Source organism: Saccopteryx leptura, chromosome 7 (genome assembly GCF_036850995.1).
Source record: "Saccopteryx leptura isolate mSacLep1 chromosome 7, mSacLep1_pri_phased_curated, whole genome shotgun sequence".
Lineage (NCBI taxonomy): Eukaryota > Metazoa > Chordata > Mammalia > Chiroptera > Emballonuridae > Saccopteryx > Saccopteryx leptura.
Window position 1 is genome coordinate 95,366,952 of NC_089509.1, and position 24,363 is coordinate 95,391,314.

Sequence of the window (24,363 nt, forward strand, 5' to 3'; positions counted from 1 at the left end):
TTTAGAGAAGAGATTGACAGCAGTTCAGTTTCTACACCACTCTGTAGCAAGCACAGCCTCACTTTCCACGACAGTTTTTGGGGCTGTGTGGCTGCCTCCCATTGACCACACTCCCTCTGGTAGACTGACTCAACAATAAAGGGCATCTTCTTTTAGTAATAAATTCTGGCCCAGGTCTTGGGTTATTAGTATTGGGTGTCTTTACAGGTCCCTGCTTGATGTGTAACTCCAACCCCCATGTGTACCTTGCAGTTCAGTGAAATTCTTAATTCTTGCAAGAACCACTAATAACTAAAAGATGCCTGTAGAACCAGTCTCCTACTCAGTCCTGTTTGTAGTTCTCTTCTATCCAGGTATTACATCAAGTCACCAAAGCTAAAAGCAACTGTTAAAGGGCCTTGTTAGTCTGAATTAGGGGTCATACCAGTAGAGGGACTTTAGGACCTTCATATAGTGCACTCAAGTGTCCATCACACATGAACCCACCATGATATTTACCTTTCAAGAATCAGCAGTGTGTCAGGAAGAGTGACTGGCCCATCATCTTAGTGTGAAAGCCCTTTCAACATCCTTCCCTTTCCACTAAAAAGAGCATCAGAATTATTAGGAGACCACCAGAACACACCATGTTTCCTAGAGAAAGTGTTTCAGAATATTATCTATTTGATATCTGAGAAGGTTGACTTCCACCTTCTGTTCCCAGTAGACGGGATTAAACAGAACCCGACATTTCTCAAAGTGTCAGAGACAAACATATGTTCGCTTTCTTTTTCTTGAGTGTTTTTCTGTATCTGCCTGGTTAAAATTCCTGTAACTTAATCAAGAAGTTTTTATTTTTAAAAAATAAGTAATACCGAGAGAGACAAAATATCCAGCCAAAGGAGAAAAGGGTAAAATATGTACAAGTTTTAAAAATTGAGTTTTAAAATAATCACGACGACCAGGGGAATAGTCATTGTAAGACCAAGTGAAATGAATTGTTTCAAATTGTACGCTACAGACATAATGTGCTCGCCATTGCATTAAGATGTCCAATGGGGAGAAGGTCTGAAAGAAAACAAAGAATGACCATCGCTGGGTTGGGGATTTGAAGCATTTTTATTTTCTTCATAGCTTTTTTATGTTCTCCGGATATTCTGCAATTTGCATGTATTGTTTTATAAATAGAATAAAAGAGAGCTGCCACTTCTAAAATAACTTCTTAAAAAGGAAGTCAGTTATGTCCCTATATGTATATGGAAAATGATTATCACATGTAATTTTAGAATAGTTTTCAAATTATAAAAAATAGGCATGATGTTAGTGTTATATATTGCTTTTCATTCACCAAAAAAATTTAGGATTTCTCTCCCCAAATGATAGTGTACCCAAGTGTGTGCTTCCAAGTTTTTACCTTTAGAAAACCCAGCAAAATCTCCAATTCACTTCCAAGTAGCTTTATTTTAAAAATTTGTTCCATACCAGTCGCATAATAGATGTGATGTCTTAGGCCTTTTTGTCAGAGTTTTGAAAGACTTTCTTGGAACACACATGTTCTTCTCGATTTGCCTTTTCTTTCAAAGTATCTCCATCTATAACACTGTGGTGCACTGTTCAAAATTCTTAAGGAGTTCAGTTTTTTCCTTTGGCAATGAAGGAAAAAGCACTTCATTGACACGGCAACGGAAAAACAAATGGGCATTGATTCCATGCAGAGGGATGCATGTCGCTTTGCACAGCCTGGAGTGCAAAGAGAGGAGGAATCCAGACTCAGGAAAAATACACAAGGACCTGTCACCGTTAGAATCATCGTTCCTCCAGCTGCTCTGCTCGCTCTATTCTTTGGCATTTAGGGAGTCAAGGGAAGACGCTGTTTCCTCTGTGCTTACGCAGATGAGCCAGACCTATTCTTGAACCCTAGTTGAGGCACCAGTTTGAAAGAACTGCTGTCTCCTATAGACAAATATGTTTTTTAAAAGAAGCCAGTTTACCTGTGCACCTCAGGCCTGGAAGATAGATACTCTGAACTTGTCCTTCCTAGATAAGTATTTTCTCTTTACTTTCTAACTCTCTTCCCTGAAATATTTACATTCTTGTGTGACCAAATGGTTAACTTGTAACATCCAACCTTGTATAAAGGGACTGCTAGATAGAGTGGATTTTAACTAACTTAATATTTTTAAAGATTTATGTTTTTACAGCTTGGTGGATTACATTTAACCCTAAAATGGAAGACAGGAGGTTCTTGTCCTTCTTTTATTCTGCTAACAACCAACTCTGCAACTTGGTCAAGTGACTTCACCTCTCTGGATCCCAGTTTCCACAGCAATAAAGAAGAGTCTGTTGCTAAATATCTCTAAGCTTCCTTTTTTATAACAAAATTTACTGCTTTCAATTTTCAAAAAGTGTGGAAACGCGCGCGCGCGCACACACACACACACACACACACACACATACACACACGCACACACGTCCTGAAGTCGTCTTTGCCGTTAGATGAAGGTGTTTGTTTAGAGAATTTGGAGGAAACAGCGCCTTTGGTTTGGGAGAGAGCACAACACTCCTCATGACGTACCTCCTGTACTTTCCAGTGCTCAGATAAGTCGTGCCTGAGGACCCCTTCTCTGAAGAAGAGAGCCTCAGATGCCAACCTGGAAGGGAAAAAAGACTCTGGAATGCTGAAATACATCAGACTTCAGGTACTGGCACCTGGATCAGAAACATTCATAGTAGTGTAACAGGGAGGGGGCTCCAGATACCCTGTTAGCTAATATTGGGGACATACAGTGCTAAGTGGCACAGTGTGAGCGTAATGGCCCTTTTCTATGGTGAGCAAGGGCACCACCAAGTGGGCAAGGAAAGTATCCCTCCTTACTAGACAGCCAGTTTCCACTGAAATGGGGCTTGGGGAGCCCTGCTAAAACCATGCCTCTCCCCTCTCTCTCTCCCTACAGCAATGGGGCTAATTTCCCACCAGGGTATGGGGGCGGTGCTCACAGGTTTGGGAATAACTCTGTCTAGGTTCGAATCCCACATCTGCCACTCTGGCACCAGTCCTTGGGCAAGTTACCTAATTTTTTTCAGTCTCTGTTATAATCCCCTACAGCAGGAGTCGGGAACCTTTTTGGCTGAGAGAGCCATGAATGCCACATATTTTAAAATGTAATTCCGTGAGAGCCATACAATGAACCATGTACATTACGCATTATCCAATAAAAATTTGGTGTTGTCCCGGAGGACAGCTGTGATTGGCTCCAGCCACCCGCAACCATGAACATGAGTGGTAGGAAATGAATGAATTGTAATACATGAGAATGTTTTATATTTTTAATGTTATTATCAATATTTTTTTATTAAAGATTTGTCTGCGAGCCAGATGCACCATCAAAAGAGCCACATCTGACTCGCAAGCCATAAGTTCCCGACCCCTGCCCTACAGGATGGGGATATGGGAATTACAACACTAGACCCATCTCAAAGAATTAGTGCATAGATTAAATAAAATAGTACACTTACCTTACTTATTCAATGTTTGATACTTTGGTATATTGTTATTATAACCAAAACTTTAAATCATAATATATTTCTTCAGGGGGAAAAAGACTTTTTATGATTTTCTGTAAAGTGTTTAAAGTGATTATTAAAGATCTAGACTTGCTTAGAACCTACAGTGATTGCATAAATTATCTGAAATAATGGATCATATAGGATTTTGTAGGCTAATCTGAAACAATAACCACAGGTATAATAGTATTTCAAAGGCAAAATGCCATCCAAATTCACATCTGAATAGAACTCCTTTATAGCTTAGAAGGTGCTCATAATTCTCAGTGGAAATCCTCTTTTAACAGGAAGGACAATAAGATGCTTTGAAAGACCATCAGGACTTTTAGCACAGATATGTTGGCTGGAGACTTGATTTTTAGTCTCATGGAGCTACACCTGTTCTACAGTTTACTCTTTAAGTGTTTGCCAAGCAGTTTTAATGGCGAAGTGTCATAAAATTAGTATGATTATTTTCTAATTACACACCAACTGATAAGGTATAAAGCTCATTATACACCATGCCAATAAACATGCTCCATTTTGGAAAGTACAATATTTTAAGGTCATTTATGGAAAACCGAGAGAGAAATGGCACTTTGGGTTTAAGGGAATAGAGCAATCTGTGCCTTCAAAAATTTTAAGCCACGGTTTTCTTCTTCGCCCAGGTGATGAGCCTGTCGCCAGCTCCCTTATCTCTGCTAATCAAGGCAGCGCCGATTCTGACGGAGGAGATGTACGGAGACATCCAGCCGGCTGCCTGGGAGCTGCTGCTCAGCATGGATGAGCACATGGCTGGGGCGGCAGGTAAGGGAAGACCGCCCGGCCCCTGGTCCAGCTGCCACGCGTCCCAGGGTTTAAACAAGAAAGAGAGGCGTTTATCTCATTTTCACTCCTAGGTCTTACGGACTGCAATTGCTAGAACTCCAAACAGATCTGTGTCCAATAGTGAGGAGGCCTGGCCACCACCTGCACTCTTCATTTCACTATACAGTGTTCACAGGGGCAGTGGGTCTCTCCCAGGCTGTTACCAAACGACAGGGAAACGGTTTTCTCCAGAACCTACATTTGCACTGTATTTCACAAAAGATAACATTCTTCTTTTTGTTTGATTTCCCAGATTTACCGTGAAACACTATCATTTACTTTCTTAAATCTTCTGCAAGCAATATTCTATATCCAAATTGCAATATCAGAGAAAATTGTCAAAATTTAAGTGATATATCCAAAGACACATCGCTGATAAATGGTAGATACAAAGTGTGGGTTCTTCATGTTTTTCCTGCTTTCTGAATATATTTATTTAATTTTATATACTTACTTTAATTGCAAAATACACACAATGAAAATTCAAATAATACAAAAGTGTACAAAACTAAAAGTATCACTCTTTTTCCCTTGACTCCTTGTCCCCCTCCCCAGAAGCTAAAAGTTTTAAGTTTCTCAGGTCCCTTCCAGGGTACACTGGCCATTCATATGATGTATGTGTGGAAGTATGTATGTAGATACTACATTTTTCTTTTTTCATGCAGATAGGTCAGTACCATTTAGCACTTTGCATTTTTATTTCTATCTAACAGACGATTTTTTAATTTTAAGAGTTTATTTGAGCAAAAATCAATTCAAACTTGGAAGTGCCAAACCAGAAGGGACAAGCGGTTCTGTAAAAGGAGCTCAGGGAGAGACTGTTATAAAGACAGAAGCCAATTAAGACAATTATTGATTGGCTATAGCGTAAAGCAGGGGTAGTCAACCTTTTTATACCTACCGCCCACTTCTGTATCTCTGTTAGTAGTAAAATTTTCTAACCGCCTATTGGTTCCACAGTAATGGTGATTTATAAAGTAGGGAAGTAACTTTACTTTATAAAATTTATAAAGCAGAGTTACAGTAAGTTAAAGCATATAATAATAATTACTTACCAAGTACTTTATGTTGGATTTTCACTGTTTGGCAGAATAAATCTTTATAAAACAACTTACTATAGTTAAATCTTTTTATTTATACTTTGCATACATAGAAATTACATTACTTCATTGAATTATTAGTGGGATCCCTGAGGCTGATGCTGGGAAACTAAATATTGAATATCCGGTTCAATTTTTGTGAGGAACAAACGAAGGTCTCCCCTTTTGGAAATATTCAGGCAGTTTCTTTCTTTCGTCATAATATGATTAACAGCACTAAATCCTAATTCCACGAGATATGAGGTAGGGAAAGGTATCATAAACTGAATACCATTTCTGACTTATTTGGATATAAGACTGGCATTTTTTTATTTTGCCATAGGTTTTCATATCCACCGCTGTTGAATTTATGTTTACTTTCTTCATCATATCTAATTTCTAACAGTTCTTCTTGGCAAGTTGTATCAGCCTCTTTAATATTTGCAGTAAAAGGATTTTTCATCCAGTCATATACCTTCAATTTTAAAATATCTTCAAATCGTTTTTCCATGTTCAATTTAAGTTCGTTGAGGTGGCTACTGAATCTGTCAATATCATCTGGAGTTATATCATCTTTTATAGATGATAATTGAGAAAACTGATGAAATTCTATCTTCAACAGATTATAATAAAATAGTTCAAGTTTGTCAATAAATAAGCACAATACTTTGGCAACCTATAAGAGTTTTATTAGCTCCTTGAAGCTGCAAATAGACATTGTTAAATCTCTTGAAAATATCTGCCAAGTAAAAGGCATCATTCTTTACTGTTTTTAACTGTTGACACAGATTGGTCTCATTATTACTTTCAAAAAATTGTATGACACTATCATATAATGCTACAAATCTAGCCAAAGATGTACCCTTTGACAGCCACCGACTTCTGTGTGCAAAAGTAACTTAATAAAACCTTCATTATTATCCTGGAAAAGCTGCCAAAACATTCTATCATTCTTTGCATTGGATTTGATCTTGTTTACAGTTCGAATTATTATAGTTAATGATGAATGGAGACTTGTACTTAGATGTTTTCCTACAAGATGTTGTCTGTGCACCACACAATGAATACATAAAGCATTTGACACTTCCTGCTTCAAATAAGCAACAAATCCACGATAGCGACCTACCATTGTTGGTGCTCCATCCGTAGCGCATGCAACAATATTATTCAAAGGAATATTATTTTTTGTAAAGTATGTTCTCACAGTATTAAATATAGATGATCCTTTTGTATTTGTGATGAGATTTATTGCGAATAGCATTTCTTCTCATAATATATTGTTTTCATCAAAATTGCGTACATATGCCATCAATAAAGCATCATTATCTGCAATGGTAGATTTGTCCAATTGCATGGAAAATGAAGAGTTTTGGAGAATACTTATAAGTTTATTTTCAACATTAACTGCCATTTCATCAATTCGTCGCTTTACTGTGCTATCGCTTAGGGGTAATGTTTTTAAAATTTGAGGTATATCCTGCTGCGTTACTGTTGAGATAAATTCTTTTATAGAGAGTATTATTATAGTTTCTCCAATATTATAGCTTTTACCACTTTTTGCAATTATTTGTGAAATGCGATAAGTGGCAATTAATCCATCTTCGTTCATTGTATGTTGTTTCTTAAATGATGCAACGATAATTGAATGATTTTGAAATTTTTTATATATTTCCTGAAAATATTTAAGGGGCTTGTCCTTGTCATTTGGATGCTTTGTAGAAAGATGTTCTTGCAATCGACTTGGCTTCATTGCTTCATTGGATAATGTTTTATGGCTTAATAAACACATTGGATGTTGTTTATTTGCAACAGATTCTATGAAACCCATCTTCAGATACTCTGGCAAATAGCTGCGTGCGTTTTTTTTGTTTTTTTTTTGTTTGTTTGTTTGTTTGTTTGTTTTTAGACATGGGCTCATGATATTTCACAATATTTTGTTTGAAGATGTAAGCACGTGCTTGCTCTCAGAAATCTATGTACTGACTTTAGTTTCAATTACATAAAGACTTAGCTTCACTTATGTAACATGAACAAAACTTATGCGCTTGAAGTCTGTTGCGTGGTTGCGATGTTACAAGTATCATGCTTAAGCAAGAGTTTATCGAGATGAGGCTAAGTTAGTGAGTATTTGTGGTTGTGCGTTTTATAAAATTTTATATAGCGGGTGTTGGCCAATGGAATCACTTCGTTGCGATGGGGCAAAGTAGCGAGACATCGGCTAGTTTTGCAGTCCAAGGAGGGGGTTTCTAGAATATCACCCTATTACCCTAAAATCTGGAAATCGAGATGAAAATATGAGTTATTTGGTGTCTCCATTGTGCGGCAGTTTCTGGCATAGAAAGAAGCATCGAACCATGGAGTTCTTTGTCTACAGGGTAATAAAACGATGAACTGCTAGTTTTGGGGCGACAATAGCGATCATAAACTGCCCGCCGGATCTGGCGGCGGATGTGGACCCGAGGTCAAGTACCTGGCCACTCGCGGATGCAGGCCAGGTGGTTGCGAAAGAGGTCGGGTGCTGTCCCAATACAATTGCCCTGTAACAGAGTCTGACCGCTGTCTTGATCTTGACTGGTCAACAGTTAGTCGGTTAGTATGTAATCACAGCGCTGTTCGGTTGCTCCGCTACCGCCCACCATGAAAGCTGGAACGCCCACTAGTGGGCCGTAGGGACCAGGTTGACTACCACTGGCGTAAAGCCTTATGGGCCGTTTGTGATTGGAATGAGAGGACTGATTTACACCGTTGAGGCATTCCCAGGCTGAGGTTTTGGTTTGCTGACCTAGGCTGTTGTGGCATTAGAGTCGCGTTACTTTCACGGCCTCCTTGTTTAACTAAATTAACAATTTCCCCCTTTTGGTCATCTTCTCATACATGAGAGACTGATCAAAAATGTGGTGTTGGCACCACTTTCAGTCGCTATTTGAGTTAAGTTGCTCTTGTCTTATTGTGAAACTCAGGTTATCTTGTCAGATCCTGCAGCACTATGTTTGCTGTTGATCACATTGTTCATTGGTTTCTGTTTCTCTAAGCACATGAGCCCATCTGGTACACTGCTGATGGCTGTGAGCATGCATGTGAGACCTGTATCTAAGAGAACACACAACTCCAGGGCAACTAAAATAGTTATTAGGAGAATAATACCAAGAGACTGAAGTATATTCCTTAGCCGGGGCCCCCATGAACCAAACCAGTGGATTATCGAATAAACCAGAGAATGTTCCTGCAAGGGCACTCGCCAGGTAGCTGTTTGTTCACTTATTGCATTTGCTACAATACCAGAAGTACTATTTACTATGGCACAGACTCCGCTTTGGTCAGGCAGTAAGTAATCTTTTTTTTTTTTTTTGTATTTTTCTGAAGCTGGAAACGGGGAGAGACAGTCAGACAGACTCCCACATGCGCCCGACCAGGATCCACCCGGCACGCCCACCAGGGGGCGACGCTCTGCCCACCAGGGGGCGATGCTCTGCCCCTCCGGGGCGACGCTCTACCGCGACCAGAGCCACTCTAGCGCCTGGGGCAGAGGCCAAGGAGCCATCCCCAGCGCCCGGGCCATCTTTGCTCCAATGGAGCCTTGGCTGTGGGAGGGGAAGAGAGAGACAGAGAGGAAGGAGAGGGGGAGGGGTGGAGAAGCAGATGGGCACTTCTCCTGTGTGCCCTGGCCGGGAATCGAACCCGGGACTTTTGCACGCCAGGCCGACACTCTACCACTGAGCCAACTGGCCAGGGCGGCAGTAAGTAATCTTAAGCAATTCCATTACCTAATTTTAAATAATTTTAAAACTAACTTAGCAAGAAACTTTAGGGACTTTTGCTACACAGCTATGCCCTTAGCAATAGATTCAGTAATAGTTGCCAGAGTTAAAGTGCATTAAGGGAGACAAGAATCAAGTGGAGAAGGGCCAAAGAAATAAAGGTTTTATATTTATTCAAAAGGATGAAAATCTTGTCTGTGATTTTGGGAAAGTTGTTCACCACAAGATGGCGTCTGCTTCCGGAAGGAACCTCCCAGTCAACTTTAATTTTAGATCTCCAGCTGGTGTGCAGTTCCAAGAATTTGGAGGAGCTCTTTTTTAACTGGAGGTTGTGGAGCCAACATTCAAGTTCTTGAGTTTTGCTGCCATCTGGGTGGTGAGGAGGACCTGTGATGGTTCATTTCAAACAGGTTCAAGGACAGTCTTTGTTCTTAGTGATTGCAAATGAGAAGGGGGGGGGAGTGGAAATATTAGTTAGAAGAAGTGTGGTCAGATATTTGAGGAAACTAAAAAATTCACAATCCAGTTTGGTATACAAATATATAATAAAACCTCAAAGACAATGAACAGGACTAGAATCTGATACCCACAAAGTTGTATTATAATTTTCTACTGAAACATAATTTTTTTTCATCAACAATCACCCTTATTTCTATCAAAGACATCACAGTAAGACAAATTTGCAGAATAAATCTAGTTTGTTAAAGTTGGCTCGATCATTTATATAACTACAATAAGTATACTGACTGGCTTCTTTTTATATCTGTTTTGCTAGAACTTTTTATGAGGAATCTTAGATCGAATTTTTAAAAGCCTCTCCAGATTAAGAGCCAAACCCAAACTTCACCGTCAGACTTCACCTATAATGACCATGTACAGAGTTCAGCAAAAGTAGGTTTACAGTTGTGAGGACACAAAACAGAATTTAATCTTGTATTATTATTTCTTAATCATTGTATTATTTTTAATACAAATAGCTGTAAGTCTACTTTTGTCCCACCCTATATTTAGGTAAATTCCTCTCTTCTTGAAGTCTTAAAGATATCTTAGTTTCCTGGGATGACCAGGAAGTGATCTTCCTTACTCTCCTGGTAAGATTATAGGAAACCCTGTAAGCAAGGTTCCAGGCCATTTTTTCCCAAGAAGCTTTTATTGACTTCATAAAGTCAATTTTAGATTCTTAACTATTTGGTAATATGACATTTCAATCAAAACCTTGGTAATATAACCAATGTTTCCATTTGTGCCCTATTATAAGGAGAAGAGTTTCTTATTGATCTTCTGCAAATTATTAAATTACTATATTGCCTAGAAAATTAGAATCCTCAATAAGTTTCTGAATTCTGGAGGAATCAGGTAGAGATAAAAAGGAAATGTTTCAATTCTATTTACAGAGATATACTTTTAACAATTACTGTAAGTCATATATAGCTTAAGAGAAAAGAGAAGTTTTCATAAAATCTGGAAAAATAATGTATTAAGAAACCAGCAATGTTTCAAAGAAAAAGTTATAAAAATCTAATCATCCTCATCAGTTTATTCAATCCCATATTATTAATTCTTATTCTGCTTGAATCTAGTTTTTTTCATTAGTTCTGGGAATTCTTACCCAGTTAAGTTTTATGATCTTAAAGTTATCAGAAGCCTATACAGAGGACTTATCAGACTTATCTGAGTCCTTTCTACAAATCTCTGTGAAGAAGAAGTACCTTTGCAAAAGTATCAGACGTTAACAATAATTGTCTGCAGATGATAAAGATTTTTTTAAGCTTGTGCTCAAGTACAAGGATAGCAGCCCAGAGGACAGGATCTAAATTGTGTTTCTATTAAATAAAAGAAGTTTAGTTTACCTGCTCAGACAGATAAAGCTTTTACTAATATTTGTAGGAAAGACTTAAGGTTTTTCATTCACCTAATTTTTCATTAGCCTCCCTCCATTTTTTGTTGACAAGAATAAACTGCTAGAATTTGTATTTCAGGAATGGCTCTAGGTTCCTAGAGAAGACCAGGTAGAATAGGAACATCTCAAAGACACCGAGAAAAAACTTAAATTTCTTCAAGAAGGCCTTTTGTTTCCTAAATCCAGATTTTTTTTTTACAATATCTTTAGGTGAATAAGGAAGGTTTAGGGATTAATAAGAATAACAGGTAGGCCTTCAATTTTTTCTAAAGCCACATTTTTGCTCTTTTAAAGACTCTATATTTTAGACAGGTACAGTTGTTTTTAATTCCTCAAATAATTGGATTGCAACTTTAATATCAACACTGACTCATCCAAGCAACTACATTATCTTCAGTTGAAGATCTCAAGGAGATCTCAGGGAGATCTTCAACTAAGACGAAAATCAAAAGTGATCCCTATGTTCTAGATTTAGAGCTGTATGTCTTCAGATCGTTGTAGTAAACCCTTCCACAATGTCTTCAGAATATTTTTCTTTCCCTCTGGGTACGTAGTTTCATTTTAGCTTAAGGGAGAAGGTCTCAATTATTTTTTTTCTAATTATTTTTTTTATCAGGTTCTGAATATAGGTTTCCAATTTGATCAACTTCTGAATACAGAGCAACTTGAAAACTTTTTAAAAATCCTTTCAACTATACTGATCACAAAAATTAGGGGATATTTCAAAATGAATATGAAGCAATAAAAAAAGAAGCATTGATTTCTTTTATTAAACAAGAACATCAGAAAAGCAAACAAGTCAAATTAAGTTGTTTTATTATGCAAATGAGATGCAAACTCAATTATCATGATTGAGTAACAAGTGACATATTGGTGGGGGTGAACAGAAGCATGTCAAACTGGACTATAAATATCCCCTACTTTTTGTGAGCAATGTATCTTGTTACGTTTCAGCCAGGCCAAAAAGAAACTAATTCTTTTGAAATACTTCTTTTGAGAAGTATTGAACTTCTCCACGGACACAAGAGGGGTCCCCAAAGAGGGTGCAAAAGACACTCACCTTCCAAGAGCCTGAGTTGCTCCCAACGACAACCAAACGAAAGAGATTTACATAATTTTCATGAGAGTTGACAAGAGTAGAATCTTAGCCTCAGATGGAGTGGAACTCACCTTTCTCTCTGGCCCCCATCGGGCTTTGGAGGCCTCCAGCCCGATGTTTGCCAAGCCAAGTTCTCAGGACATGAAACAAAACTATCAAGAAAGAAGAAGGCAGTCGCTGTCTCTGGAAGAGAAAGGACGAATAACCAATATTTTTTTTTTGCAAATTTGAATTTGCAAAGGAAAGGATAATGTGAAATTTTACCTTTCTCTCTCAACCAGCAGCACCATAGATAGCAACCTGGAGAGCTAATTTTGGTGAAAATTCATACCTTTTGCTAATTTACCAGCCTTCCCGGGATGCTGAGAGTGGGCATCCCAGGGTGTCTCATCTTAGTCACCAATGACTGCAGATAAGGAAACATGTTTTCCTGGCTGAGACCACTTTTTGTCTGGACTCTCATAACCTCATAAATAGATAAGCTTATCTAGGACGGTTAAAAGTTCTCTACTGTGACCAGTGTAATTCAAGATTATCTTTGGTACAGTTAACTTATTTGTTCAGCCTGAAAACAAATTGTATTCACCTGGACTCACACTGGACTCGGTCCAGATTAAGTTGGATCCCTTCTGGTTTTTAAGCCTGACCCAGTCCGACCCTGGCCAGGTTCTGGTCCCAAACCAGAAAAGAAATGCTCAAATAAGTTCTGAAAGCTCATAACACAAAAGTTGAGATAAGTTAAATGATATTTTGAGGCTCTGGGGAAAAATACAAAAGGGATTTTAAATTATGTTTTTATAATTGCCACTGACTCCATCTTTGCAATAGTGTATTTATATATCTTATTATTCACTAGCTTTATAACTTATGGCACCTGACCTTTCTCTTATTGACATTTGTGTTTTCTGGAAATAAAAAGAACAGCAATAGTAATATGATTTATGAAATCTCAGCTTCTCAGTCTCTTTTATGTCCAGGAGGGTAGAAGTTTCTAATAGAGGCTATAAAGTGGATTTTATTTTTAACACAACGGATGTAACTGAGACAGTTTTTAATTGTCATGTTTATGTATTGTCCCAGGGTTATTATGAAATGACTCTGGCCATTTCCTAAAAAGGATATTTCAATGTGCAATTTCCTTTTTTCCTTTGCTTCCTCTGGCATTCACTCTTCACTGTGAGCCAAAGGAAACTTTGCGGAGAATGAGTTATTCTATTGAAATGTCATGTTGTCGCTGCCTCACTCCAGATATCAAAAGACCGTGGGTGACACACAGGATGATGTTTGGTTTCCATTGCTTTCGCCGATGCTGGTGGCCTGGTTCAAAGAGCTCAGGAGTCATTTTTGAGAGATAGGAGCAATTCCTCCTTCTTTCCATCTCCAAGAACCAAGCAAAATTAAAAGATGCTTAGCTGACGGATTGTTGACTGTCTGTCTCTAGCTGCCATGTTCCTACTGTGTGCGGTGAAAGTCCCCGAGGCCGTGTCTGACATGCTGATGTCCGAGTTCCACCACCCAGAGACGGTGCAGAGGCTGAACGCTGTCCTCAAGTTCCACACACTCTGGAGGTTCCGCTACCAGGTCTGGCCCCGCATGGAGGAGGGGGCACAGCAGATTTTTAAGGTGAGGGATCCTTCCCACATGGGAATTAGATTAGCAAGCCCAACCCAAGGCTTATTGAAATTTGTGAACCTTAAGTCGACAGTGTATGGCCCAAGAGAAGCTTCGTTTCGTTTTTGTTTCTCTGTTTATATAAGTAAACTTAACTCATATATAAATGAATTCTTATTGTTAAACAATTAAAACACAGAAGAACGTAAAGAAAAATCAAGTCTCTGTATATATATATATATATATATACAGATAAATGTTGCTTGGAATATGGAGTGATTAATAAAATTTGGGATTCTTTCGTTGAAACCCTGCATTTTATTAATGAGTAAACCGAGGTCCAGAGAGGTTTGTCCTATGCTCTATAACATCTTGTGTACTATTAGACTGTCATAATTACACTTTAGACTCATTCAAGCTTATTCTCCATCTTACCTCATTCTTCTGCTCTCAACTCACAGATCCCACCTCCCAGTATAAACTTCACCCTGCCCTCGCCAGTGCTTGGAATGCCGTCCGTCCCAATGTTTGACCCGCCATGGGTCCCTCAGTGCAGCGGGAGTGTCCAGGACCCCATTAATGAAGACCAGTCTGTGAGTAACAGACACTCCCCCACCCCCACCAGGCTTCCTGATGTACATGTAGGAGAGAAAAACAACGAATGTGTTAGATTGTTCACTTTTTGTCATAAGAATATAACAACCCAGAAAATAAGGTATTTTGTTCTTGTGAACAGGATAGAAGGAATTAACCTCTGGAGTGCATTTGCAGACATCCGAGCCAACACAGTATTGTTTTATAATTAAAGCAGCAGTTACCTTGTAAAGCTATTAGACATTGATTTCTTGGCCAAAGAGAACACTTTTGCCTCTATTTATTTATAAAACAGACATTTTTCACCTGTGATACTAAGCTACCTAAAAGCTAATGGTGTTGATCCTGGATGAGTAAGAGAAAGTGCTGAGTAGGCAGCTCCTGTTTCCTGTTTTGACCTGAGTCCGTTCTTCATTCTATCGATTATTAGTATCATCATCACAAACATCACTCTGAGGCCTCAGATCTTAGTAGATCACTGCTGTATGTAATGTAATTTATTAATGGTTAAGTTTAAAACAGTCTATTTATGGGCAAGAACCAAGTACATGTGCTTTGTGAAAAAAAAATTAATTTTCAAAATAAGACTTTTATTACAAAAGTAATATAGAAAAATTTTAAAATAAAGCAAAAATAAGGAAACAAAACATATCTCTTTGTATGATACAAATCCATGATTATAAAGTCATATAGCAAGCACTTAGGGCAATTGGTATATAAATATTAAAGATTTTTGATACATTTAAGAAAATATTCCCAGCAAGGTTCTACCATTTTACTCTTATACAATAGAATAAGAAAGTGCTTTCTTTATTCAAATGAACTAGTATTTTTTAAAATGTCATTTGGAATAGCAAAAAAACATTTTGCTGATTTTATTTCTACTTCTTTAATAAGTTAGTTGAATATGTCAAATTAGGTTAAGCAGTTTGAAGATCTCATATTCATTTTCTAGGCATTGTAGTTCTCTATGGGGATTTGTTTGAACTCTATCCATAAACATTTTTATTTTAATTCTTCTGCATATCGTACCTTAATATCTAATGGTTTTCATGCCAAAGAGAAAGGCACACCTGGTTCCTCCCCCATATATGCAGTCATTTTATCAGCTGGAGCCCTGTCATAAGGACCTTTTGTTCTTCTCCCATAAAGGTGATGGATTCATTGGAGCCAAACACATTCTTTATTCCAAGTTGACAGTGAATTTCAAACCAAGTCTGCTGGTCTATATTCACTTCTTTTTCTTTCATTCTACAACTCTTATATTATCATAATAATAAACTATCTCAACCCTGACTCTGAAAATAAATCGCCACTTGGCCCATCAAATGCCCTAAACTGCTGTTGTGCCAACGATTATAAGAACATTAGTCTTATGTTAAGATCTGGCTTAAAGGGGACGTGTATGAATGCATCCCTTTAGAAGATTGACCAGCACCTCTTGTCTATTTCTACCACCCTACATGACCACAGGCAACAAAGAGATGTGGAGTCACTCTTATACATAGACATTACTTCATATTGGTAGCAGAGAACACCCATTCCCTTCCCTGTTCTGAAACCACTGACTTTGTCCCCAAAGCTCTTGGAACTTGTCTCAATGTAAGCATCGTGAGGAAGGCACAAATAGAATGGCCACTCTGCAGAGCGAATGTTTTCTCCTTTATTGTGTCCTTACCTGTTAGGCCTTTGCTGTAGGTAAACTGAATCATATTTTACATTCATCTTGTAACACCATCACCTCTCATAATTTTCATCTGTAACTTTGTTTCTATAAATATTGTTAAGGATTTTACAGTGTGTCACTGTGTTTATCTATAAATATTATTTATTTACACTGTGACAGACACTTGAGATTTTAAAAAATGCAACAAACCCCATAAGTAGTTGGTTTATATGAGAGATAGCTCTCTTTCCTACTCCCTTTCATGATTCTGATCCTCTCCTTTATTAACCTTATGAAATAAATGACCTTCATGTAAAGCCAGTTTAAAAAATCTGGAGAACCTGACCAGGTGGTGGCATAGTAAATAGAGTGTCGGACTGGGACACAGAGGGCCAGTTTCAAAACCCTGAAGTGCTAGATTGAGCACAGGCTCACCAGCTTGAGCACAAGGTTGCTTGGCATGAGCGTGGGATCATCGACCCCATGGTCACTGGCTTGAAGCTCAAGGTCGCTGACTTCAGCCCAAGGTCGCTGGCTTGAACAAGGAGTCAGTTGCTCTGCTGTAGACCCCCCCCCCCAGTCAAGGCACAAATGAGAAAGCAATCAATGAACAACTAAGGAGCCACAATGAAAAATTGATGCTTTTCATTTCTCTCACTTCCTGTCTGTCTGTCCCTGTCTGTCCCTCACGCTGACTCTCTCCCTGTCTCTATCAAACTACAACAACAACAAAAACCCGTAGAGAGTGTTAAAATTATTTGATTTTTAATGTTTAAAGAAGGAATCATTGATATCACCCAAAATTTTAAAGATCAAGTCAGGTATTTTCAGAAATTCTTGAAGAATTTTTCTGATTGAGTGAAAAAGAATAGCTTAGTTGTGCCAACCTGAGAACTCGGTAGAAAAACAAGTAAATCTCCAGGAAATTAGATCATGGATACACTAACATTTCCTGAGGACAAAGTACCGCATCTGTGTAATTCATTGGAACCCTCTTTATGCTTGTGACCCTTATAGAAGAGTTGCTATTAAATAAACTTGCTTTCATGTCTCCATAGAAATCCTTTTCTGCCCGGGCTGTGTCCCGCTCCCATCAAAGGGCAGAGCACATCTTAAAGAACTTGCAACAGGAAGAAGAGAAGAAACGTCTTGGTCGAGAAGCCAGCCTCATCACCGCCATCCCCATCACCCAGGAGGCTTGCTACGAGCCCACCTGCACACCCAACTCAGAGCCAGAAGAAGAAGGTGCCCTCTACACATGGGACTTCTTGGGGGGCTGAGTCACATGGAAGGGAAAGAATTTGCTTTAAAATAAAATTGATAATTTTATGTGAAATGAGATGATATGCTCCCTCTATCTCTCTCTCACCTCTGGACACTATTCAAAGAAAGAGAAAAGTTTTAGTTTTCTAAATGATTAAAGTTGTCCTGTTTAAAGAAAAGGATGTTAGCTACCCTGAATGAACCAATATGAGAATGGACCAAACAGTGATTTTAATTCAGGGAACAGTTGAACCTAGAGTATTTTGTTAAAGTGGATGCAATCAATCTTTCATTATTAAAAATGAGGTTAGTCAATTGACTAGCTTCAGCCTTCAGAAGTGCAAACAATTTGTTGGTTGGCACCAGAAAATAACTTAGGAACTATTCTAAAACCAGTGATTCTCTGCCCTGCTTTTGTGGAATCTTTGGGAGGAATTTTTGTCTTCTTTGTGTAATTTTTTTCCCTTTCCTAACTACACTCTAAATTGCTTAAGCTTTGTGCTCTGAGGGCAGTGTACACTTGTGACATGAGTACAGCTATAGTTGTGTTGATAACCTGTTTTGTTATAAAACCGAAGTTCACATTCCCCATTTTCTTTGCCAGTAGAAGAAGTCACCAATCTGGCTTCCCGCCGACTGTCTGTCAGTCCATCCTGTACCTCCAGCACTTCCCACAGGAACTACTCCTTCCGCCGCGGGTCGGTCTGGTCGGTGCGTTCAGCTGTTAGTGCCGAAGGTGTGTCCTCTTGCAAATGTGATATTTATTCCTCGTGACTCATGGGTTTTGAAATATTTTTCAATTAACATTATCTCACTTCACTACACTACACTGCTTTCATTAAAGAATTTGTTTCAAGGCTTGAAGTTCAAAAATATATATATATATATATATTGGATTGAGTAATGGCCTGAAAAAAATTATTGTGGATTTTACCCAACAATTATCCTCTATAGATTGGCTCTACTTTAATGACATTTCAAGTAATCATGTTGCTGAAGGGTCAGTAGACATTTTCCTAACCAGTTTATAGTTTAACCCTGGCTACACATTTCACTCAACTAGAGAGCTTTTTAAAAAATGCCCAAGCCACGTCCAAGACCAAATCAGAATCTCTAAGGGTGGGACTCACACATCAGTATATTTTAAATCTCCTTGGGGTATTCCAGCATGTGGCCAAGACCCAGTAGGATGCTTTAAGATGCTGTTCTGAAAAAACTAAATCACCAAAGGAAGACCACAGCTCATGCTGCCACTGCACCGAAATCTGCTTCCCGGGAGAAATGTGACACTTTTAAGTGCACTTATTTATAAAGTCATCAAGAAGTTGCACAGAAATTTTGCTTCACAGTGATACAAATTTTATCGCTGATTTATAAAGTTATATTAAAAAGTTGTATAAAAAACAATGGTTCTCACCCTTGGCTCCACAACCCTGGGAAACTTAAAAAATGACCAATGCTAATTAACACAACTTATGGAGATAGTGCCCAAGCTACACCTGTGTTTCTTTATAGCAGCTTTATTGAGATATATTTCACATACCATAAAATTCACTCTTTTGAAGTGTATAATGCAGTGAATATATTAGTATTCTCACAGGGTATACAATCATCACCACTATCTGATTTTAGAATATTTTCATCATCCCAGAAAATATATTCTTTAGCAGTCATTTCTTATCTGTCGCATCCCCAAACCCTTGGTAAAAAAGAATCTTTCTGTTTCCATGGATTTTCCTATTCTCTACATTTCACATGAACAGAATCATACAACATGTAACCTTTTGCTATTAGATTCTGATTCAGCATAATGTTTTTAAGGTTGTCACGTGTATCAATTCTTAACTTCCTTTTAATACCAGATAAGATTCCATTATATGAATATACCACATTTTATTAGTTTACCAGCTAGTAGACATTTGGGTTGTTAGCACTTTTTTTGGCTATTATTAATTATGCTGCATTGAGCAGTTATGTGCAAGTTCTGTGAGAAAAACTACCAAACTCTTTTTCAAAGTGGCTATATCATTTTACCTTCCTACCAAAATGTACGAAGGTTCCAGTTGCTCCATATCCTTGAACAGCCAAAATAATCTTGGAAATGAAGGACAAAGTGGGAAGACTCACATTTCCCAACTTCAAAACAACACAAAGCTGCAATAATCAAGATGCTATGGTATTAACACAAGGTTTGGATAACAGATCAATGGAATAGATTTGAACAACCAGAAGTAAACCATTACATTCCTATATTGACTTCATGTTTGAGAAGGGTACCAAGAAAATTCAATGGGGAAAAGAGTCTTTTTAGCAACTGGTACTGGAATATCTATATACCCAAGAGTGTTAAATAAGTAAGCCTAGAACTGAAAAGTGTTTATAATACTGATAAAAAGCACTTTGGTTATGTCTTCTGCTTCAGATGAGGAGCACACCACTGAACACACACCAAACCACCATGTGCCTCAGCCCCCTCAGGCAGTGTTCCCAGCATGCATCTGTGCAGCAGTGCTCCCCATTGTCCATCTCATGGAGGATGGTGAGGTGCGGGAAGATGGAGTAGCAGGTACGGTTTTACTAGTAAAACCAAAATACTTACGCCATTCTTCTGGTGTAGACAGTAGGGTGTTTTTTAATATATTAACTACTGGCCACATGTTGAGTTGTTTTATGCAGGTATTATAGTTATAGATTTGTAGTGTACTGTACAAATAGTATCATTTTCTCCACCACTTCCTCCCCACCTTTATGACAAAGAAACTCCATTTAACATAAGTAGTTGGATCCAGGGGCATTGTTCATGGCCAGAGAACAGAATGACACATATTTGGAAATCGTACAGTGATTTTGGCCACATCAGAAAACTTACCTATTAGCTACGTACCACCAATGCCATTTTTCCAACTAATTACCTTTCCAGAGTTACTATCTAAAGATAGTAATTGCAACACGAAATGATAAACTAGAGGAAAAGATGATTAAGATCTGTAACAGTTTAATATTCTTCATGTTATTTTTAAACTTTTCTATAATGATTTTTTAAAACCACAAAAGAAAATTGGGCAAAAGGTAGAGATAAAATCTAATGGCTAAATGGCTAATACATCTATAAACAAATTGTTGTTTAAAACAATAAAATCTTACATGTCAGCTAAAAGAACTACAAAGATGATTTTAAATAAAAATACCCAGGATTGATAAAGATTTAGGGAAAAGAACATCTTCACACTTTGTTGATGGGAGTATAACATTCAACAAAAGCATTTTAGAACAACAATTTCATGATATATGTCAAAAACTAAAGAATGTGAAAAACTCTTCACACAAATTTTGACTTCTAACCATTTTCTAAGACAATAATGAGTGCTGTATAAAGGTTTATATAAGACACTGTGCATTGAATGTTATTTAAAATAACAAATACTTAAAAAGTTTAAATGGCCAACAATAGACAATTAAACAATTAGTAACGATAGCTCCATATACAACATCCTTCTGTGTACATTTTAGGAATAACATTCTAGAAGAACATTAACATAAAGTGTTCAGTATATTGCTAAGTAAAAAAATACTGAGTAATAAATAATATTTTCTAGATATTATTTAAAAATACATGTAAATATTGATATATCACTATATCTCATGTATGTGCAAGAACATATTTCAAAATGTTCATAGTTTCTATGTTGGTAGAATTACTAGTCTTATTTTTTTGTTTTTTATTCTGTATTTTTTATATTTTGCATATTAACTTTCCTTACTTCAACAATCAGAATAAAAATATTATAAAAGTTTTATAACCAATTTCAGCCTAAGAAAAACCTACACCTTTTAAATCATGTATAAAGACACATGAAAGCTAAAGCTTATATCCATATTTACACATGTGAATATTATTTATAAAAGCTCTTACTTTTAATTGAGTGGTTAGTTTCTGAAGCAAAAATTGGTATAATTTATTTAAAATACAGACTGAGTAAAAGTTCATACTAAAGCCCACATTCTTAGTTTAGAAAACTAAACTAAATAAACCATTTAGACTGAGGATCATCTGATGATTACCCACCACCCACCTGTTTTCTTAGCCTGGGCACTTCCATAGCCTGACCACCTTCCCCAAAGAAGTAGCACTTTCTTTCACATTAGAAATAATTACTTATTCCTAAGACATCTATCATTAGAAGTGGGGGCCTAATTATTACTAGCTCAACTACTTTATCTTGCTGGAAAAGATACTATTTAAAGCATTTATGTGAATAGTGAAAGATCATCTCTAGTCCTTCTGCATCCTAACGCAACACGTAATGTTTAAAAATCAAATAATTACTTTAGGAATTTCTTCATACAACAAATAATTAAATATGGCTTTAAGAAATACTTGCCACTGCTAATATCAGGGTGATTTCCAAAACAAATAATCACAAATGTATTCTTTTTCAGTATAAATATAGCATGGTATTAGTTTTGCATATAAAACACAAAGATTTGATATATGTACATACTATGAAATGATTACCACAATAAGTTTAGTTAATACCCATTTCTACACATAGTTATAATTTTTTTCTTAATGAAGAAAACTTTTAAGATCTACTCCCTTGGGCACTTTTTTTTTTTTTTTTTTACAGAGACAGAGAGAGAGTTAGAGGGATAGACAGGGACAGACAGACAGGAATGGAGACAGATGAGAAGCATCAATCATTAGTTTTTCCTTGCACGTTGGGACTTCTTAGTTGTTCACTGATTGCTTTCTCATGTGTGCCTTGACTGCGGGCCTTCAGCAGACTGAGTAACCCCTTGCTGGAGCCAGCGACCCTGGGTCCAAGCTGGTGAGTTTTTGCTCAAGTCAGATGAGCCCATGCTCAAGCTGGCGACCTTGGGGTCTCGAACCTGGGTCCTTCAACACCCCAGTCCAACGCTCTATCCACTGTGCCACCACCTGGTCAGGCCCTTGGGCACTTTTAAATGTTAACTATTTTCACCATGTCCTACATAACAGTCCCAAGATTTAGCTTATAACTGCAGGATTGTACCTTTGATTACCTTCACTCATTTCCCATCTCCTCAATACCCCCTGCCTCTGAAAACCACCAGCCTGTTCTCTGAGTTCAGGCTTCCTTTTAGGTTTCACATATAGGTGAGATAATACAGTTGTTGTCTTTATCTGGCTCATTTCACTTAGCATAATGCCCTCAAAATCCATCCATGTTGTCGCAAATGACAGAATGTCTCTTTAAGTCTAAATGATAATTACATATCACAAATGTATTCTTTATAAAAGCAACGCTTACACCTGAAAACCATCTCATACTTGTTTGTTACCTTTTCATTATAGCTTAAAATGTTCTTTCCATAGAAAAAGAGTTCCCAGAACTTTTTTAAGGAAAATTATGAGATCAGTTAAAGCTTAATTATTTGAGTACTTTACTTAATAAGTTTATTTCAACTTAAGTCAAATGATCAGTTTCTTTTCTCTTTTAAAGTGAGTGCTGTGGCCCAACAAGTCTTGTGGAATTGTCTAATTGAAGATCCATCAACAGTTCTTCGACATTTTCTGGAAAAACTTACCATCAGCAATAGACAAGTAAATTTCTCTTTTTTTCTTTTTTCTTTTTATTTATTTATTTTTTAGTGCAGCTACGTGCATGAACACCGCTGAAAGCAAGTAATGGACTTTATAGTGCTTGAGCATGCAACATCAGTGTCTTCTGATAATGACAATGATTAGCAATCTTAAACTTTGCTGTTTTCTTTCTAATTTCTCCATTAACCGATGTCTCCATAGTGTAAGGTACACTGCTAGTAATGACCTTCAGATGCTGACAGATCTTCAGTCTTTTAAACAAAGATGAAATTCAGCATAATGTTCTTAGTACTGGGAACATCTGTTGAATTTTGATTGCTTGGTAGTCTGCAATGGATGTAGGTAAGGTTATTAGGCTATGTTGAAACTCTTCACTAATAAAAAATTCTAACTTAACAGACCACCCTGTAAGAAGGCTATTCAAAGAAAAGTAGTTTTCTGAGCAATGACAAAATTCACTGATGATTTAAAAAGATTTATCCACTTCTATGTCATGGCCCTGCTTACTAGAAGGTTAACTTTAGCCTCTGAAAGATAGGGTTAATTACGTTTTTTGTTTATCCTCTCCTGGCTTACCTTTATCTGTTTCACTGGAAATCCAGGAAGCAGAGTTATGAAGTTCAATAACTCTGGCTGGTTTAATGGTTTCTCAACGTAGGTTCTTCTCACATTTACATTGCCCCTGGCAGCCATAGCACATAAAGTTGACTACATTTGCAGCTTTCCCATGATGTGCCTATGACCGGGAGACACAGTCTAAATTTGGATTTTTAAAAAGAGTTGTCTGCTGCTCAGTTATTTCATGTGTCAGCTCCTAGGACCGTTATGGCAAACCTTTTTATAAAAACTGCCCACTTTTGCAGTGCTGGTCAACCTGGTCTCTCTCATCCACTAGCGGGGTTCCAGCTTTCATGGTAGGGGGTAGTGGAGCAATCAAACAGCGCCCCAATTGGCCCACCATGAAAGCTGGACCGACCAGGTTGACCAGTACTGCAAAAGTGGGAGGTTTTTATAAAAAGGTTCGCCATCACGGTCCTAGGAGAAGGTGTTAGAGTTGGTTTAAATACTATGTAACAAGTATTGCATTGACTATGTTAAAATGTTGAACATAATGGAAATCAAAATGTGAGCAAAAGTAAGGAACATCCACCCCCTTACTTTTCAAGAAGTTCATTTTATTTCCTGCAGCATGGCAGCTGAATGAGGCGTGGGATTCTCTTCTTTCAGGATGAGTTAATGTACATGCTGCGCAAGCTTCTCCTGAACATCGGAGACTTTCCTGCTCAGACGTCGCACATCCTGTTCAACTACTTGGTGAGTCTCAGTCTCCAGTAGGTTATAAGGAACAGCAATATGCAAAAAGGCGACAGGAGATTTTTGGTTTTTTTTGCAATGGATTCCCATTAATAGGTAACTAAAG

General features: G+C 37.6%; 2 protein-coding genes across 7 annotated transcripts in view; one reads left to right on the plus strand and one right to left on the minus strand.

Moving 5' to 3' along the window:
- The window catches only part of ACADL (acyl-CoA dehydrogenase long chain), a 711,748-nt gene that overhangs the window by 434,716 nt on the left and 252,669 nt on the right, over window positions 1-24,363 (minus strand). The window lies entirely within an intron of this gene.
- Window positions 1-24,363, plus strand: part of UNC80 (unc-80 homolog, NALCN channel complex subunit) — a 200,524-nt gene that overhangs the window by 119,601 nt on the left and 56,560 nt on the right. For 5 of the 6 annotated variants that reach the window (XM_066346738.1, XM_066346740.1, XM_066346743.1 and 2 more), the window contains 9 exons: window positions 2,571-2,678; window positions 4,191-4,329; window positions 13,667-13,848; window positions 14,298-14,429; window positions 17,155-17,341; window positions 17,964-18,095; window positions 19,782-19,925; window positions 22,843-22,943; window positions 24,171-24,257. In XM_066346738.1, the coding sequence (XP_066202835.1) occupies window positions 2,571-2,678; window positions 4,191-4,329; window positions 13,667-13,848; window positions 14,298-14,429; window positions 17,155-17,341; window positions 17,964-18,095; window positions 19,782-19,925; window positions 22,843-22,943; window positions 24,171-24,257 (1,212 nt within the window). The remainder of the gene's footprint in view (window positions 1-2,570; window positions 2,679-4,190; window positions 4,330-13,666; window positions 13,849-14,297; window positions 14,430-17,154; window positions 17,342-17,963; window positions 18,096-19,781; window positions 19,926-22,842; window positions 22,944-24,170; window positions 24,258-24,363) is intronic. The other variant, XM_066346741.1, reaches the window with a different exon arrangement.